At 47.4% G+C, this 17,025-nt stretch overlaps 1 protein-coding gene across 1 annotated transcript in view; it reads left to right on the top strand.

The window, feature by feature from the left end:
* The window catches only part of COL13A1 (collagen type XIII alpha 1 chain), a 120,690-nt gene that overhangs the window by 27,021 nt on the left and 76,644 nt on the right, over positions 1-17,025 (top strand). Inside the window, exons 6-12 of the mRNA XM_074296546.1 lie at positions 253-288; positions 2,110-2,136; positions 4,878-4,904; positions 6,958-6,984; positions 7,369-7,395; positions 9,864-9,890; positions 13,674-13,739. Of these exons, the coding sequence (XP_074152647.1) occupies positions 253-288; positions 2,110-2,136; positions 4,878-4,904; positions 6,958-6,984; positions 7,369-7,395; positions 9,864-9,890; positions 13,674-13,739 (237 nt within the window). The remainder of the gene's footprint in view (positions 1-252; positions 289-2,109; positions 2,137-4,877; positions 4,905-6,957; positions 6,985-7,368; positions 7,396-9,863; positions 9,891-13,673; positions 13,740-17,025) is intronic.

Raw genomic sequence — 17,025 nt, 5'->3', positions numbered from 1 at the left:
GGGTTCAAATCCTGGTACCGTCACTTCCTGGTGTACAACTTTGGGCATATCACTTTCCTTTTCTGGGTCCCAGTTCCCACAACTGTACAATGACAGGATTCAACTTGATGATCAGCAAGATCGATTCCAACTATAGACTCCAAAGTTATTGCTGTAAGAAGAAGAGGGGGCTTGGAACCTCTGTGTGGGAGCAGCCCTCCTCTCCCAGGCTTGTTCACTTTTTTGATTATTCTTTCTTTTTCTCCTTTTCAGGGTCAGCCTGGTACAAGAGGCTTTCCTGGATTTCCGGTGAGGGGAGAGGGTTTATGTAATGTCCTTGTCCATCCATGTCAGCCAGACCTCGTTGCTCTGAGGTACCCGTTGCATTGACATTCCCACTGGAAGCAACAGTGGCTCTTTCACAGAGTGCTCTACTCCTCAGCTTTCCAAAAATGTGGTGCGCTGTGAGATAGCTCTGAGCTCGGACCACTCCTGGGGGGCAACGGGGTGGAAGGGAAAGAGACAGAGACAGAGAGAAAGAGACAGAGACAGAGATAGAGACAAAGAGAGAGAGACAAAGAGACAAAGACAGAGAGAGACACACAGAGAGAGAGAGAAAGACAGAGAAACAGAAAGTGCAATGAAATCCAGAAACCTCTAACCACTTACAGCCTGACACTAATTTTCATCGTTTTTCAGTTGTTTCAGTTACATCCGACTTTCCATGACCCCATTTGGGGTTTTCTTGGCAAGAATAGTGGTGTGGGCTGCCATTTCCATCTCCAGCTTATTTTAAAGATGAGAAGACTGAGGCATACAGGGTTCAGTGACTTGTTCAGGGTCACAACTAGGAAGGGTCAGATTTGGACTCAAGGAAGAGAGTTTTCCTGATTCCAGACCCAGCATTTCACTATAATAGGGGATTCAGAAAGATTTACCCTAGAGGGAAGAGGCCCCTGACCTGGCTTGGACACAGAGAAGAGATAATAATCGCTAATATTTCCATAGCATTTTAGAGTTTGCAAAGCCCTTTACACTTATTATCCCATTTGATCCTCACCACAGCTCTGAGGGGTAGGTGCTTCTATTACTCCCATTTTACAAGTAAGGAAACTGACAGAAGTTAGGTGACTTAACCACAGTCACACAGTTGTCAAGTGTCTGAGGTTTGATTTGAACTCAATACTTCCTGACTCTAGGCCCAGTGCTCTAGCCAGCTGCAGGAGCCAAGGAATGAGGAAGGTACCTGAAGCAGCCTGACTAGATCAGAGACTTTAGAGTCTAGCAGGCCTAGATTTGAATCCTCGTTTTGCCACTGACTAGCTATATGACCCTGGACAAGTCACTTACCTTTGCATGCCTCAGTTTCCCCACTGGTAAAATAAGAGATTTGGGCTAACTGGACTCTAAGGTCTCTTCCAATTCAGTCTCTATGATCTTAGGAGTTTATTATTTATTATTTATTATTAGAGTTTATTAGTTGTTCTAGTTCTCAGCTTCCTCACACATTTCTTTCTAAAGCCTTCTACCTGAAACTTTGAGGTCCAATGATGCTCCCATTCTGGCCGGTTTATAGCTTTGGCAGGCAGAAAATGGGCAAGAGCCAAGTGGCAACAGGAACAATTAAAAAAAAAAACAGCTACATGTCTTGTCGAAATGAAGAGGAGCCTAGAATCCCGCTCTCCATGGGAATTACCCACAACAGAAAGACCAGCTGACATATTGAGCTTCCATATGGGAGGGAAGGATGCTGGGAATTTTTCAAAGGCTCATAAATTTATACTGGAAGGGATCATGCAGATCAGTTAATTCAATATATTCATTTTAAAAATGAGGAAACTAAGGTATATGGAAGTCAACTGACTGAACTAAATTCATTTAAAAGTGCCACATGCAGGAATCAGAATCAACTCTTCCTCACTCCAAGTCAGGTGCTTTATGCACTGCGCCATTTTTGAATAGTGGAGTCTGTTTGGGGACTGAAGAATTCCATCCAAAGCACAATTCTCAGGAGGTCCCTCTTCCTTATGTCCCTCTTTTCAAGAGCTGAGTGGGAGAGTCAAGGTTCCCTGGGAGAGATGCCATCATGATGTGGACATACTAACCCTTTTCTGTCTTTCTCTGTTTCAGGGCCCCATTGGCTTAGACGGCAAACCGGTAAGTAGCTACTTTCTCCTTGAGCTAAAATGTTACCCTTCTCCTGGTACCAGGTCATGTACACCTAAGTCTTGTGGGCCCACTGAGAGATTCTTGGCTGTGAAGGTCTCTAGAGCAAATTAAAGGAACAGAAAATATGGTTCTCTTTAAGAATCTGGGAGAGCAACAATTCTATCCTTGGAAAGGGGAAAGGAAGTGGTTCCAGAGCTGTGTAACGTTTAAGAGACAGCCCCCCAGCCAAGGTCATCCTTGGAGCAGAATTTCACAGGCGCACATCTGAGGCACAGTGCCCGCAGCCAGAGGCTTGCCAAAGGGAACAGTGAAAGGGGGATGAGGAAGGGAGGGAGTCATGGCGGGGCTGAAACTGGGGATGGACTCAGGAAGGCAGCAGGTAGGGGGAGAAAGAAGGAATTGCCTATAGAGATAAAAAAAAAAGACAGGGGGCTCACTCACATACATTCGGCCCATGATCTCCCCCATTCCTAACATCGCCCTCTCCCCACCACCTGGCTCACTTCTTTCCCTTCATTAAGAATAATTGACATTTCTGGAGCATTTTAATTTCCATTTCCAAATCTCTCTCCCCATAAAACATATATAGTATGGATATCCCCATTTTATAGCTAAGGAAAATGAAGCCCAAGTTGGGGAAGGGACCTGCCCACAGTTTCCCAGCCGAGATCCTGCCCGGTATAGTAGAAAATATCTCCCACTTGAAATTTGAAGTCCTGGTTTCAGATTTCAGCTCTGATTCTTACAGTTTAAAAGCAGACCGTTATTAGGCACCTATGTGTGCCAGACACTGTGATACAGAGATACAAAGACAAAAGGAAAATAGTCCCCACCCTCAAGGTCTGTCTGGGAAAACAATATGTGCACAATATAGCAGGGACAGTGATCTGACCTGTGATTTCATTGGTATAGGGAACTCCCTGGTGAGGAAACTCCCTCCAATAGTACAGGTTGGCACCTTCTCTCTAAGTGGCCCACATATAAGGAGATATATAAAGTAAACTCAAGTAATTTCTCTGGGAGCTGAATGCATGGAAGCAGATGAGCTTAGAAAGACATTAGGGATTCCAAGAGGAGCTTTCCTGGCCTGGGTGACTTCTGTACAAAAGCTTGGAGATGGGAGATGGATTGTATTTCTTGACAGTTAGCAAACTGGCCCAATTGGCTAAACCACAGAACCTGGAAAATAATGCATAATTACACTGAAAAAATCAGCTAAAGTCCAATTAGACTTGTTTTTAAAGGCCAAACAGAAGAGATTTGACCCTTAGATTATGAGCTCCTCTTTCTTTTTACTTATTCATATCCCTAGGGCTTAGTACTGTGCTGGAATTCAGTAGGTACTCAATAAGTGTTTATCAAATTGGATTAGTCTTAGAGGCCAGAGGTGGTTTGTGTGCATTATGAATTGGAAAGGGGCGAGACCAGGAGGCAGGGAGATCTCCCAAGAGATTGTTGCTCAGTTCAGATGAGATTTGCTAGTGAGAGCACTAAGGTGGTGGCTGAGGGCGGAGAGAAGAGGACACAGGAAGATACAGAATGACAAGACTTGGTAACAGACTGAACATGGAGAAAGGAGAGTTCCCAATCTGAGGGATTATGCAGGGTTGGGGGGGGGGGGGTAAGTGCCCTCCACAGAAATGAGAAAAGGGCTGGGCTGGAAAGAACATGGGACATGTTGAGTATGAGATGTCTCCAGGGAACGACATGTCCAATGATGAAGAACGGGGGCTATATATGGAGATTCTGGGAGTCACATGCAGAGAGACTGGCTGGGGAACCTCTGGGCAAATGACCTCACTGCTCTGTCTCAGTTTCCTCATCTGCAAAATGGCAATTATATTCTAGTGCTCACCTCATGGGGCCATTGAGAGGAAAGCATTTTCTAAACCTTAGAGACTCCCCTGGAAGTGTTGGCTGCTATTACTGTAGCCTCCATGCTGCCGTTTTCCCGTGGGTACTTTGTCCAGATATATCCTGGATACAAATGTTTTTGTAGAGTTTTGCGTTGGGGAGGGGCCTGGTCTGATTTTCTCCCCTGAGGGGTCCCCAGATCCAAATCCTGCCTAGAGAAAGAGGTCCCAGTGGATCCAGAACGTCCCTGCTGCCACTATTGCCAAGAGATGGTGAACCAGCGAAGGAGCAGTTGATGGGTCAAAGCCTGTGTGGGCAGCAAGGAGTCGGCTCCTTCAGTCCCCTGAGCTCCAGGGAAGAAAATGCCAGCTTGCTCTTGGGCAGGGCCAGCTCTGCACCCCTTGATGGCCACACACACTGAAGACCAGAGAACTAACAGCTGGCATCCCTAGCACTGACTAACTCGTGTTTACACAGTTCAGCCACAAAGGCCGGGCCATCTCCGTCTTTCCCATTCAGGCAACCAAGACTCCTTAGTGTAGCCTGAGTTTGGGAAGGAAATCACACTTTTCCTCAGTAGAAAAGCATCTTGCACTGCTCTCAGTCCCTTATTGCCACACACACACACACACATACACACACACACACATACACACACACACACACACACACACACACACACACCAGCTGCTTCTTTGGTCAAAGGAAGGAAGAAAGGCAGGAAGGCAGGAAGGGAAGGAATGCAAGAAGAGAAGGAAGGAAGGAAGGGAGGGAAGGAGGGAGGAAGGGAGGGAGGGAAGAAGGAAGTGAAGAAGTGGAGCAGGCTTCTGGGTTTAGCACTTATCCTCGGTCACTCTCACTATCTTCTCTTTCAGGGTTTCCCTGGCCCGAAGGGGGAAATGGTAAGCTCTTGTAGCAGGGATGGAGGGGTGAGGGGGGGTCTCCCGGGGCCATGGCAGAAACAATGTTGAAACAGTGAGCCCTCACATTTGAAGAAGTCTAATGGGCAGCACAGCCCTTTGTTCCCAAACCTGGGACACCCAGCAGGAGAGACGCCACTGTGGCCAGCTAGCTGACCCTCCCTTCTCATGGAGCAGAGTCAGACACATTAGGCCTTGGGCAAGTGGACGTGGGTTCAAGTCCTGGCTCTAAGACCCAGTAGCTGTGAGATCCTGGGCAAATGACAGGACTTGGTGCTGGAAGGAATCCTGGACGCTCCCTCTTATTGTACAGCTCAGGAAAATAAGGCTGGGAAGAGGTTAGTCTAATTGCCCAAGATCACTGAGAGAGCAAATATGAGAGCTGGCATTCGAACCTGCAATCTCTGGCCCAAGCCCTCCCTTCATACACCAGCTCTCCTTGAGCCTCATTTTCTCATCTGTGAAATGGGGATATTCAAAAGACATGAAAAGCATTTCAAGGCTCTGCTCCATGTTGGATAATCCCCAGGGGCTGAGAAGGGAGTTCTGCCCTGATGATGTACCTACCAGATGGGTGAGCACGGCCTTTGTACTTAAGGGGAAGGAAAATGTCCTCCCTAGGCCCAAAGCTTTGGGCTTCCCAGCCTGTCTGTGGGCCTTCCGTTACTGGGCTGATCCCAGCACCCTGTGACGCCCAAAGAGCCAGCGGAAGGAAAGGAGGGATGGCTTGTGGGGAGGTGTGTGTGCACTCCTCCTCCCGAGCACTCCAGTCTGTCTTCTGCCTCCCCTCCTTCCTCATTACCATCTATCACAATGAGACAGCCCTCAGCCCCACCAGCCTCCCTTTGACTTGACAGCTAGGAACTACTCATTCAGCACCCCTGCTTAAAGTAATTATCCTGCCCTGTTTATCATCTGCTGCTGCCCTCAGCCTTCTGACATCTTTCAGAGATTCTCACCCATTCTTCTCTGTCTCCATCTCTCTATCTCTCTCTGTCTCTTTCTCTGTCTCTCTGTGTCTCTATGTCTCTATGTCTCTCTCTCTCTCTCTCTCTCTCTCTCTCTCTCTCTCTCTCTCTCTCTCTCTCTCTCTATCTCTCTGTCTCTCTGTCTCTCTTTCTCTGTCTCTCCCCCCTCCCTCTCCCTCGGAGGCCATCATATGCCCAACACCTTCATTCTACAGATGAGGAAACAGGCCCAGAGACATTCAAGGATTTGCCCAGAGTCATCTGGCCCACGAGTGTCTGAGGCTGGATTCAAGTCCGCTTGTCCCTGAAGTCAGGGAGTGTTTCATTATGTTCCTGGATCCCAACATAAGGCCTAGTGCAAAGTAGGCCTTTGATAAATGCCCCTCAAACTGCACATCATTCCGCCTGCTTCCTGCACCTTTGGTGATACTAGACAGTGTTTCAGTTCCTTCCTGTAAAGGTGGGGTTGGTGGAGAAGTCGGGCAAAGACTCTCCTGCCCCTGAATGCTTCCTGGATGTTTTTAATGAAGGGGGAGGGCACCCCACCTGCTTGCCAAGGGCAGTTAGAGAAATAAATCAAGCTTTTTCCCACTCACTTTCACCTTCTTTCCCTCTCCCCACTCTGAGTAAGATAATAATTATTAACATTATAATAATTTTATTAATATAATTACAATTTAATATAATAATGATGATGTTTTAATAATAACTAGCATTTATATTGTGCTTTAAAGTTTGCAAAGCACTCATTACAAATTATCTCATGTGATCCTCACAACAACCCTATGTTTTGCTATTTAATTAATCACATCTGATGATTGATTGAATTTGAGGCTGAAAATGAGGCAACTGAGGCTGAAACATGGAGCTCAAGATCCCTTGAACAAAAAGTCTAAACAAGAGCAGAATTCAGGTCCTCCGGACTTTAGGCTTAGTGTTCTATCTAGAAAGTCACCAGCTACCCAGATGAAGCAGTGATTGTGCCAGTGAAAACGCTGAAAATCTTTGATTTTCTTTTTACTCCTTGACTTTGTCTTGGCTGATTGAGTGTTTCCTTCTTCTCACAGGGTCTGTCGGGTCCCAAGGGACAACCGGTGAGTCCTCGGCTGGAGTCTGGCGCTTTCCTGGCTAGCTTTGAGTCAGCTAGTATCTATTAAACACCTACTCCGTGCCAGGCACTGTGCTAAATTCTGGGGCTAAAAAGAAAGGCAAAAATCCAGTCCCTGCCTCCAGGAAGCTCCCAGTCTAAAGGGAAAACAATATGCCAATTTGTAAGATCTGGTCAGAGTAGGCTAAGGGAAGTCTCAGAAGGCAGATGCTAGCTGGGGGAAGGAGAGGGGAGGAGAACCAGGAAGGGCCTGAAGAAGGTGGAATGGGACCAGGAAGCTGGGCAACCAGAAGGAGGAGGTAAGGAAAGAATATTCTTTATCCCAGGTCTCAATTCTCACCTCTTTCCTTTTTCTAATTTCTCTTTGTAGGGTCCCCCAGGACAAAAAGGAGAAAAGGTAAGTCTCATTGTGGATTTATGGGATTTAATTTTTTTTTTTTCCTGAGGCAACTGGGGTTAAGTGACTTGCCCAGGCTCACACAGCCAGGAAGTGTTAAGTGTCTGAGACTAGATTTGAACTCAGGTCCTCTTGACATCAGGGCTGGTGCTCTATCCACTGCGCCACCTAGCTGCCCCTGTAGGATTTATTTTTAATGAAATATGAAGCTTCTCAAGAGATGCAGAGAATTCATGGCTTCTTAGCTCTGATTTTTTTGACAATGATTTGACATGGTATAGCATGGTAGGGAAAGGCAATGGAAAGAGTGCCTGACCTGGCGTCAAGGAGTCCCATCTTCCTGAGTTCAAATTCAGTCACAGGTACCTCGTAGCTGGGCAAGTCACTTAACCCTGTTTGCCTCAGTTTCCCCATCTGTAAAGTGAATTGGAGAAGGAAATGGCAAATCCCCTCAGTATCTCTTCCAAGAAAACCCTCAATGGACCCACAAAGAGTCCAACACGATTGAACAACAAAATGATGAAATGAACCTAGTGGAGAAAGCCTCGGATCAGAAGAACTGGAGAGCTGGAAGCAACCTCAGCAGTCAGTTGATTCATCCAGGAAGCCCTTCTTCAAGCATCCCTGAGCAGTGGTCCCCAACCTCTGCTCAAAGATCTCCAGATGGAGAGCTCCTCCACCCCACCACCTCCAACAGCAGCCTTTTCAATTAAGACAGCTTCAGTCCTTAGGAAGGTTCCCTTGCTTTAAGCAGAAGCTTTAAGCAGAAACTTGTCTCTTGGCAACTTCCAATCATTGTTCCCGATTCTGTCTCATGGGGCCTAGCGGAACGAGACTAATCCTTCTTCCACAAGACAGCCATCCACATGCTTGAAAGACCGAAATCGCATCCCGCCTCTCCAGACTAAACAGTCTCAGTGTCTTCAAAAAGCAAGTAACACTTTCCCAGCCAGTATTGGCGAGTAAAGAGACCCGGGTTCTAATGCTAGATTTGCTCTTTACTACCTGTTGGGTCTGCGCAAGTAATTTCCCCTCTCTGGGACTCATTTTCCATTTCTGTACGAGACAGGAAGCAGATTACACGGTCTCCGAGGTCCCTTCCAACTCTAACCCTTTGTTAGGTGACATGTTTAGCCTGGAGGTAGATTGGTAGAGGAAGAAGGATTAGACATGTCCTCCTGGGTCCTAGAGAGTGGAATTAGAAACAATTAGACATGATATAAACTCCTAGTTTTAGAACTGGAAAAAACCTTCAAGGCCATTGAGTCCAATTCCTCGTTTTGCAGATGACAGAACTGAGGTATAGAAAGGTTACCGGGCTGGCCCAGAATCAGACATCTGGTGAGCGATTAAGGGCAGATCCCGCCGCCATTCTACAAACCCAGTGTGCTTAGGGATAACTGCTTAGCCATGAAAGTTGTCCAACAGGGGAAGGGGGTACTGAGGAGATGGCCCCCCTTCCTTGAAGGTCTTCAAGCAGAGTCTAGACAGCCGTTTGTCAGAGGTATTCCTAGCAGGTATAGACTCAGAGAGATGGCCAAAGTAGAGCCTCCCTGCTCTGAGAATCTAAGGCTAGCTCTTCTCTGGCAACAGAGCCAGACTTTTCATATGGTGAGCCCAACATCTGCTTTGAAGGTTACAGTGTTCTTCCATTTAGTGTTGGATGTCTTGTTTTTTTTTCAGTCATTTTCAGTCATGTTCCACTTTTCAGGATCCCATTTAGAGTTTCCTTAGCAAAAATACTGGAGTGAGATGCCATTTCTTCTCCAACCCATTTTACAGATGAAGAAACTGAGGGTTAAGTGACATGCCCAATGTAAAGATACTTCTTCCTGACTCCAGTGCTGGCACTTTATCTACTGTACCCACCTAGCTGCCTCCTCTGGGTACGGTTGGTCCCCTATTAGTTATTATTATTACTTCAGTTATATTTGATTTTGAAAACAGAAAATTGGGTGAGAAGTAAGGCTCTGGAGCTCACCCAAAGGGGACCCTCCATGCTCAAAGCTTTTGCTCATCAGTGTTATTCCCACTCTGCCCATCTGCTGTTCTGGGAAGTGACAATAGTTTCCTCCTACAACCTCAGAGGAGAGAGAGCCAAAAAGAAGAATAATGTGATCATACTCGTGTCTCTTACTCCCTGAGGTTTACAAAGCATTTTCCCCTTGCTGACTCCCGCAAGACAGATGTGGAATCATCATCATCCCCTTTTTACATGGGGGTAAATGCTCAGCACGGTAAAATGATTTGTCTTAGATGACACTGCTAGTCTAAGGCAATGTGCATTTATAAAGTACTTACTGTATACTATGTACAGTACTATATACTGTATTCTAGGGATAGAAAAGAAAGAGCACCAAGTTTCTCCCAAAGATCCACACCAGCAGCGTGGTGACTGGCAGATTGGGGAGCCCTCAATGGAAACCATGGGGGCATCTTAACAATCATCTCTGTCTTTCTTTTCCCAGGGTCAGTGTGGAGATTATCCCCACAGGGTAAGCAGATCTCTTTTTTCTTCTTCTCCAAACTGCCTGACTCCCACAGTGGGCTCCTTTAGCCGGCATTTCTTGACCTGTTCTAGCAGGAAGACTCTTCCTCCCTCCTCCCCCAACCACAACATGGCTTCTTATTAGAGAGTGGATCAAAGTAGACTCTCCATTCTTTGCTTTATGGGGTCTCTGGGATTACCTCATCTCCCGTTAGATCAGACTGGGAGACTCCCAGCTGAGCCAGAAATGGACTGGAGCCATGCTCAAGGGGAGGAGGTGCCAGAGGGTGCCATGTGGGGACGATGGTGCGGCCGGGAGCTCAGCTGGGCCAATGTGCCCGGGGCTTGTGCCCAACTCCAGGCCGACCACGTGCTCCATGGCATGTGCCTAAGCAGAATCCGAAGCCAAATGTAAGCAGCTCTTTGGGGTGAGCCACACGTCCCCTCGCTGCCATGGCTGCAGATAATTGAAGGCTGAGTGGCCAAAAGACTGGGGGGAGGTCCTCACTTCAGCCCAGCGCTTCGACTGCAACACAGCTCCCAGGCAGAGCAAGAGATGGCTTTCCTCAGCCTCAGAGCCCCCTCCCTCAGGGACGCTGTCCCAGAGGCCTCTCCTTTCATAGCAAGTTTCTTTGAGGTCATATATTTATGGCTGGGGAGCGGGCTGCATTTTGGAGGGTCAAGGGGCAAGGAAGGTTGTTTTGTGGGGATTCAGCAACTAATATCCAAGTGACATTTTGATCCAGAAAAATGGTCACTTTTCATTTGGGAATGGGAACAGGGAGGTCACTCACCTTTCATCTGGCTAGTCTCTGTGAGGATAAGGGAAAAGGAAAAGGAGGGAGAGAAAGAAAGAGCTCATTCAGGAATACACACTGTGGACACTGGGATATATTTACACATATCCATGGGTCGCCAAGCAGGCTCCCAAGGCTAATAGTCCCACCCCTCCACTGTTACCCTGTCAAGCACACATTATTGACATAGGTGGAGTAAGCTAACTGTGGCTCTCATAGAGGGCGTATTCACCCCCAAATTCAGCCTCCCCTACTCAGACCACCTCCTGGGGAGATGCTAGTGTGAGCACCCACAGAACTGTCACCCTAGCCCACCCTGCAGAGACTCACACGGCTTTGGTCAAGATAATTTCTCGGGGCTAGCTGGAGGGCTGGTATGAAGACAACCTGCCAGGGGCATATGGATTGGGAAAGGGAGATGGGTGGGGCGGGGGAGTGGAGGGGACTCCTGTTCCGGCCCGGATACAATAATAGAAGGCTATTTGGAACAATGGACTCATAGGATTGTTATGAGGAAAGGAGGAGGGAAGGGAGGGGGAGGGAGGAGACTGACAGAAAGAGAGGAAAGAGGAAGAAAGAAAAAATAAAGGAAGTAGAGAAAGAGGGAGGGAGGGAGAAGGAAAGGAAGAGAGAGACAGAGACAGAGAAGGAGGGAGGGAGAGAGACAGAGAGAAAAAGAGATAGACAGAGAGAGGGAGAGAGGGAGAGAGAGACAGAGATAAAGTGGCAACGGGAAGGAAGAAAGGAGGGAGAAAAGGAAAAAAAAAACAACACTCATATCCCAGTCTCAAAGACTAGCCCAATAACCAAGTTGTCAGTCATCTGACTTATGGAACAGCCCAGTGGGGGTCACAGGGCAAAAAAGCCCTTCCTCCTCCTATTGCTCGCACAGATATTGAAAAGCAGACACTGTGGGGAAGGGGGTCTCCACCCTCTACAGAGTTGTTCTGTGTCTTCACCAGAGCTTCAGCACTTAGTCTAACCCGGTGCTCTCCCTCTCTCCAGTACACACATGCTCTCACACACATACATGTACACACACACATGCACACACACAGCCTTCTCCCGTGGGCTACAGAAAGGTATGAGTGAGGAACAAAGCAGAGAGGGAGAATCAGAGAGAGAAGGGATTTCCGGGTAGCCCTTGTCTCTTCTCTAAAGAGCTCAGTTTCCTGGCTGTTCAATGGGTGACCTCCTCATTCCCCAACATGACCCTGTGAGAGAGATAAAGGTCAAAGGGGGCAAAGGTTACAAGCCCACCCTGAGGGTTCGTTCAGTAACCGGATGGGACAATTAGAAGGGTATGAAATAGATGGGATGTGACCCTTCAGATCTGGAAGAGGGGAGGGGCTGGTGTAGAGCTGGGTCGGATGGGCTTGGACAACTCACTGTGTGCTCTGTCTCCGCTCTCCCCCCCTCCCCGGCCCCCCAGGAATACCTAAGCACCACCCTGGCAGCCCTGCGTTCCAACCAGATAATTACCCTAAAGGTTTGTGGGCTCCGAGGATGGTCTCTGTGGAGCCCGCTCGGCCGAGGAGCATTCGCAGGCAAAGACCCCAATATTGTACAGCCCGTGGCAATGGGAAGGGATCGTCTAGGGATACGGGGTAGAAGTGACATCTATCTAAGGGCAGAGTGAGCCAACAGCTCGCCCCCTGCCCAAGTGCGATGCAAATGATCCTCCCAGAGACAAACAAACCCCACTTTTCCCTCACTTTATTCTCAATAAGTCCATGTATCCCCTGGTGCATTTTTACTGTTTTCAACATGATTGTGGTTGCTATATTCTCCTTCTTCTCATTTTATATTTGATAAGAATCCTTTATTCTCATCACCTGGTGGGAGTGGACAGAGAACTGGCCTTGAAGCCAGGAGGCTGTGAGTTCTAATCCTCCCTTTGACACACACACTCTGTGTGATTGTGAGCAAGTCCCTTAACCTCTTAGGAGTCTAGTCATGGCTCAGTAAGCACTTATTTAGTACCTACTGTGTGTCGGGCATTGTGCCAAGCTGAAGATGCAGGTAAGATGTTGACCTGCATTGATAGAGCTTCCCTTACCTGTGAAATCATGGGTCAAGACCTCCTCCTACTTTATTTTTATTATTATTTTACAGAATATATTGCATTATTGTCATAGTCCTTGTTACTTAATCCATATTAAGCTTATTCAAAAACTGAGAACTCCAGAGAAATCTTTGGCTTGTATTTTGAAAATCCTCCCCCATCTCCAAGCCTGGATGAGCACCCCCTATCACCAGTGACCGCACTTCCTGTGACCCAGCTTCTGACCACCCACTCCTAACTGCCGTCAGTCAGGCTTTGCCCATTTTACTAAAAGAAGATCCCAAAGGTCACTTAACACCGCAGTGACTTAAAGCATCAGTTTCCTTCCTCCATGGTTGGCTTGTGGCCTGTGCGTCAGAGCCTCCACGGGCTGGTGAACCACAGGCTGGCGTGGTCTGGGTAAAACCCCAAGTCAGGGCAGGGCGCTGGCAGCACAATATTGGGCCACTGTGTTGGCCCCTCGGCAAGGCGGGCTCCTTGGCTCCAACAGAGCCACGTCGGATGGGCAGGGACGAATGAGGGCAGGGGGGAGAGCCGGGGCAAACCTCTCGCTCTGAGGCACCCTCTCGGGCCAGGGATGCCACCCCGCAGAAGGGGAGCCCTTTTCCCTGGGATGCACCCTCTCTCCAGAGATTAATGGGGCAAATCCTCAGGGACCCAAACTTGACCTTTCCACAGTCCGTATGCTCACCGAGGTGTCCCTTGATCTGGCTCCAGGAGACAGGCAGAGGAATCTCGGAGCTCTGAGGTTTGCCCTGGGGTCTCCCCTCTGCCCACCGCCTCTTCTCCTCGTCTCCCCTACAGCTTCCCCTCATTAACCTTTCTTCCCTCTCTTCTCTCTCCCTCTCTCTGTCCTGACCTGCCCTTCTGGGACCTCGGCACCTTCCTGGCTACTTGTGACTTTGGCCTCTATCTCTGACCTCCTCAGCTGCTGCCTCTTCTCAATTCGGTGCGGCTAGCACCGCCCCCCGTCATAAAAAGACGCACCTTTCAGGTAGATGCCTTCTCTTGACCCACGCAGTGACTTCTGCAGGGAAGGCTTCCAGGAGGGGGAGGCCGGCCAAGCCTCCGGACTCATCAGGGCAAGGGCCCCAGACCTGGACAGGGTCACTCCCTCCATCACACTTAAATCAGGGATGCTTGATCTTTTTTGTGCCATGGACCCTTCTCGGCCTAATCTTTTTTTTTTCCCTTCAGTAGTATTTTATTTTTCCAAATACACATAAAGATAGTTTCCAGGATTAATTTTTGAAAGCTTCTGTGTTCCAAATTTTCTCCCTCCTTCCCATATCTCCCCTTTCCCCAAGACAACAAACTGATATGTTATACATATGCACTCTTTTTAAATATATTTCCATATTTGCCATGTTGTAGGGGGAAATTGGACCCAAAGGGGAAAAACATGAGAAAGAAAAAGCAAACAAATAAATAAAAAAAGATTAAAATATGCTTCAATGCATACTCAGTCTCCACAGTTTCTCTGAATGCAGGTGGCAGTTTCCATCCCAAGTGTCTTGGAATCATCTTGATTTGCTGCCAACTCCATCACAGTTGATCATCACACAAATCTTTTAGCATAATATTTTTAAATAATTTAAATAATTATAGAAAATGTTAAATTTCAGTTAGAAGTTAATAAAAATCAAGATGTTGTTTTTATTACAAGTTCATAGAACCCTTGAAATCTCTCCGTGGACTACTTGGGAGTCTATGGACACCAGGTTAAGAACTCCTGGGCTCTTTTAACTCTGAATCCTGTGATCTAATGGCCATGATATCTTTTCCCTCTGACTGGTATTAAAGCTGGTGAAAGGCAGAGCAGCTGGCTACTTTTCAGTGTTTTTGGAAAAAAAAAAAACAACTCAAAAACTTAAACAAGGGAAGAAATCACCCAAGCTGTCAGAAACCTCCACCCCCATTTAGGGTGTGGAATGTTTGAAATTCTATGGCACTTTGATGTTTACAAAGCATTTGCAATAATTATTTGAGGGAGCTATCATTCCCCTTTTACAGATGAGGAAACTGAGATTCAGGGTTCTGCTATGATCAAAATTAGTAAGGAGTTATAATCAGGTATCCTGATTACAAGTATTTTTTTTTCAATTTGAAATTACTTTTATTTTTCATCTTTAATTCAATTTTATTTTATTTTTAGTTCCCCACAGTGAGAAAGCAAAAAAAATACAAAGTCTGCTAAAATACATATAGTTCCCACATTAGTTATAGCAGAAAAAAAAAGCCAAACCCCTGTGCTTCCATGTGCTCTTTGCACCTATCAGCTCCTGGATGAAAGTGGATGGTTTATTTTATCAGGAATCCTCTGATGCGGTGGAGGGTTCCATTGTGTTGAGCCAAATTCCCAAGTCTTTCAGAATTGTTTACCTTCTTCCTATGGCACCTTCTTCATTGCTTGGGGTGTAGTTTGGGGCTCAGAATCAGAGTCCACCTTGTAAGGCCATGGGCAGGGCATTTGTGGGTTTGGAGCCATGGAGACGGTCTCAGTTGAATGTAGGCTGTGATGCTCACTACCTGTGACCTCAGACAAGACCTTCCTTTCACTAGGATCCATGTAAAATGAGGGCGTTGCCTTTTAAAGTCAACCTGGAAAGCCATTGTCCTGACATGAAGGGCGCTTAGAGCAGGGCACAGTGGGCGGGTCGGCGGCCCACTGTCTGAAGGCTGGGAGTAAATAAGCATCTCTGCAGAACCAAACCCAGAGCTCTGATCGATGACTAAAAATACTGAGGGACATCTGATGCGTGTGTTCCCTGACCCTGGTACGGGCCGCCAAGTCCTAGACAGCCTTTGGGCACTCAGGGCCCCTAATCCAGGCGTCACTCAGCAGTGAACAGGATCTGAGAGCAGGGGTCCCAGACCAGCTTCAGAGCCGCACCTACTTGGCCAGCCTACTCTGACCCATCGTGTTTAATAACAGAGATGATGCTTATGGCCACATAATATTTGCATGTACATATTATTATATCATTCTGCATTCAAGGGATGATAGCGAGAGAGTCTGGAATTGAGTCCCACCCGTGTCACACTGGGTGGATGGGACCTTGAGCATGTGGTCCGGCTAATTCTCTGACTGTGGGGTGTAAAATGGCTGCTGAACCCCCCCTCAACAATACTCATCGTTCCCTGTGCTAATGAAATAATCCATCTGATCCGATACTATATGTTACGGAGACGTGCTTTTGTAAGGCGTTTCCTTCAACAGTCCTGTAGTAAAGATGATCATAGCTGCGGATTCTAAGGTTTCAAAGCCCCCACCCACATGATCTCATTTGATCTTCATAGCAATGCTGAGAAGGTAGTGCTCATGACAGACGAGCAGTCTGAGGTTCTTAGATGGAGGGCGTGCAGGTAGATTTGTCCCCATGTTATAGAGGAACAAATCAAGACCCAGAGACCTAAGGTCAGATTCCAAAGACAAGACTCTTCCCACTTCACCGATCTACCCCAATACAAATACTTGGTTAGTGCTAAAGCTGGATTATGAGCCTGGGGTCCTGATCACCAGTTCCCGGCTCTTGGCTCTAAACCAAACAGAGCTGGTTTTTTATTTGGCTCCTCCTCCAGGAGCTTAGCTCATATCTTTTCTTTGGAGGTCATGGAGAAAATATGTGAGCTAGCTAAATGTCTGTTGGAGAGTGGCTTTCAATGCTCCATATATGGGTACACTGGAAGCTCCATGCATGTACAGAAGAAAAGGGCTCAGATTCCCCCTGCTCAGGCAGTCACACACACACACACACATACACACACACACACACACACACAACACACACTCTCACATTGTGCTTGCCTTCCCCTGGGGGAGTGCGCAGGATGGTCCCGCCAGCTAATCACAGCATCACAAAACCTCCAGCTGGGCAGGGCTTTCCAGATCCTCCAGGATCAGTTGGGATATTCAGCCCAGAGAGAGCAGACTTGCATGCATGTGGTGGGGGATGGGGAGATGTCCTTGCCATATTCAGGTGGGACGCCATTTTTTTGCTCTTGGCTGCCAGGGCAGGGAGCATTGATGGGCTGATGGGACTACAATATCCTCTTTGATATGAAGGGAAACTTCCCAACCAGTGGGTCTACACTAAAGTGTTCAGGGCTGCGTCAGGAAGGCTGCAAGGGATTGGGCAAGAACAAGGGATTTGGAGTCTGGAGACCTTCCCAGGTCAGCATAGGTGGCTAAGTAGGTAATGTAGAGAGCATTGGGCGTAGAGTTGGGAAAAACTGAGTTCCAATCCAGCCTCAGAAAGATTTTTCCTAGTTGTGGGTCT

The sequence above is a fragment of the Sminthopsis crassicaudata genome, chromosome 2 (genome assembly GCF_048593235.1).
Source record: "Sminthopsis crassicaudata isolate SCR6 chromosome 2, ASM4859323v1, whole genome shotgun sequence".
NCBI lineage: Eukaryota > Metazoa > Chordata > Mammalia > Dasyuromorphia > Dasyuridae > Sminthopsis > Sminthopsis crassicaudata.
The sequence above is the reverse complement of the archived record's forward strand: the minus strand, read 5'-3'. Positions and strand labels throughout refer to the sequence as shown.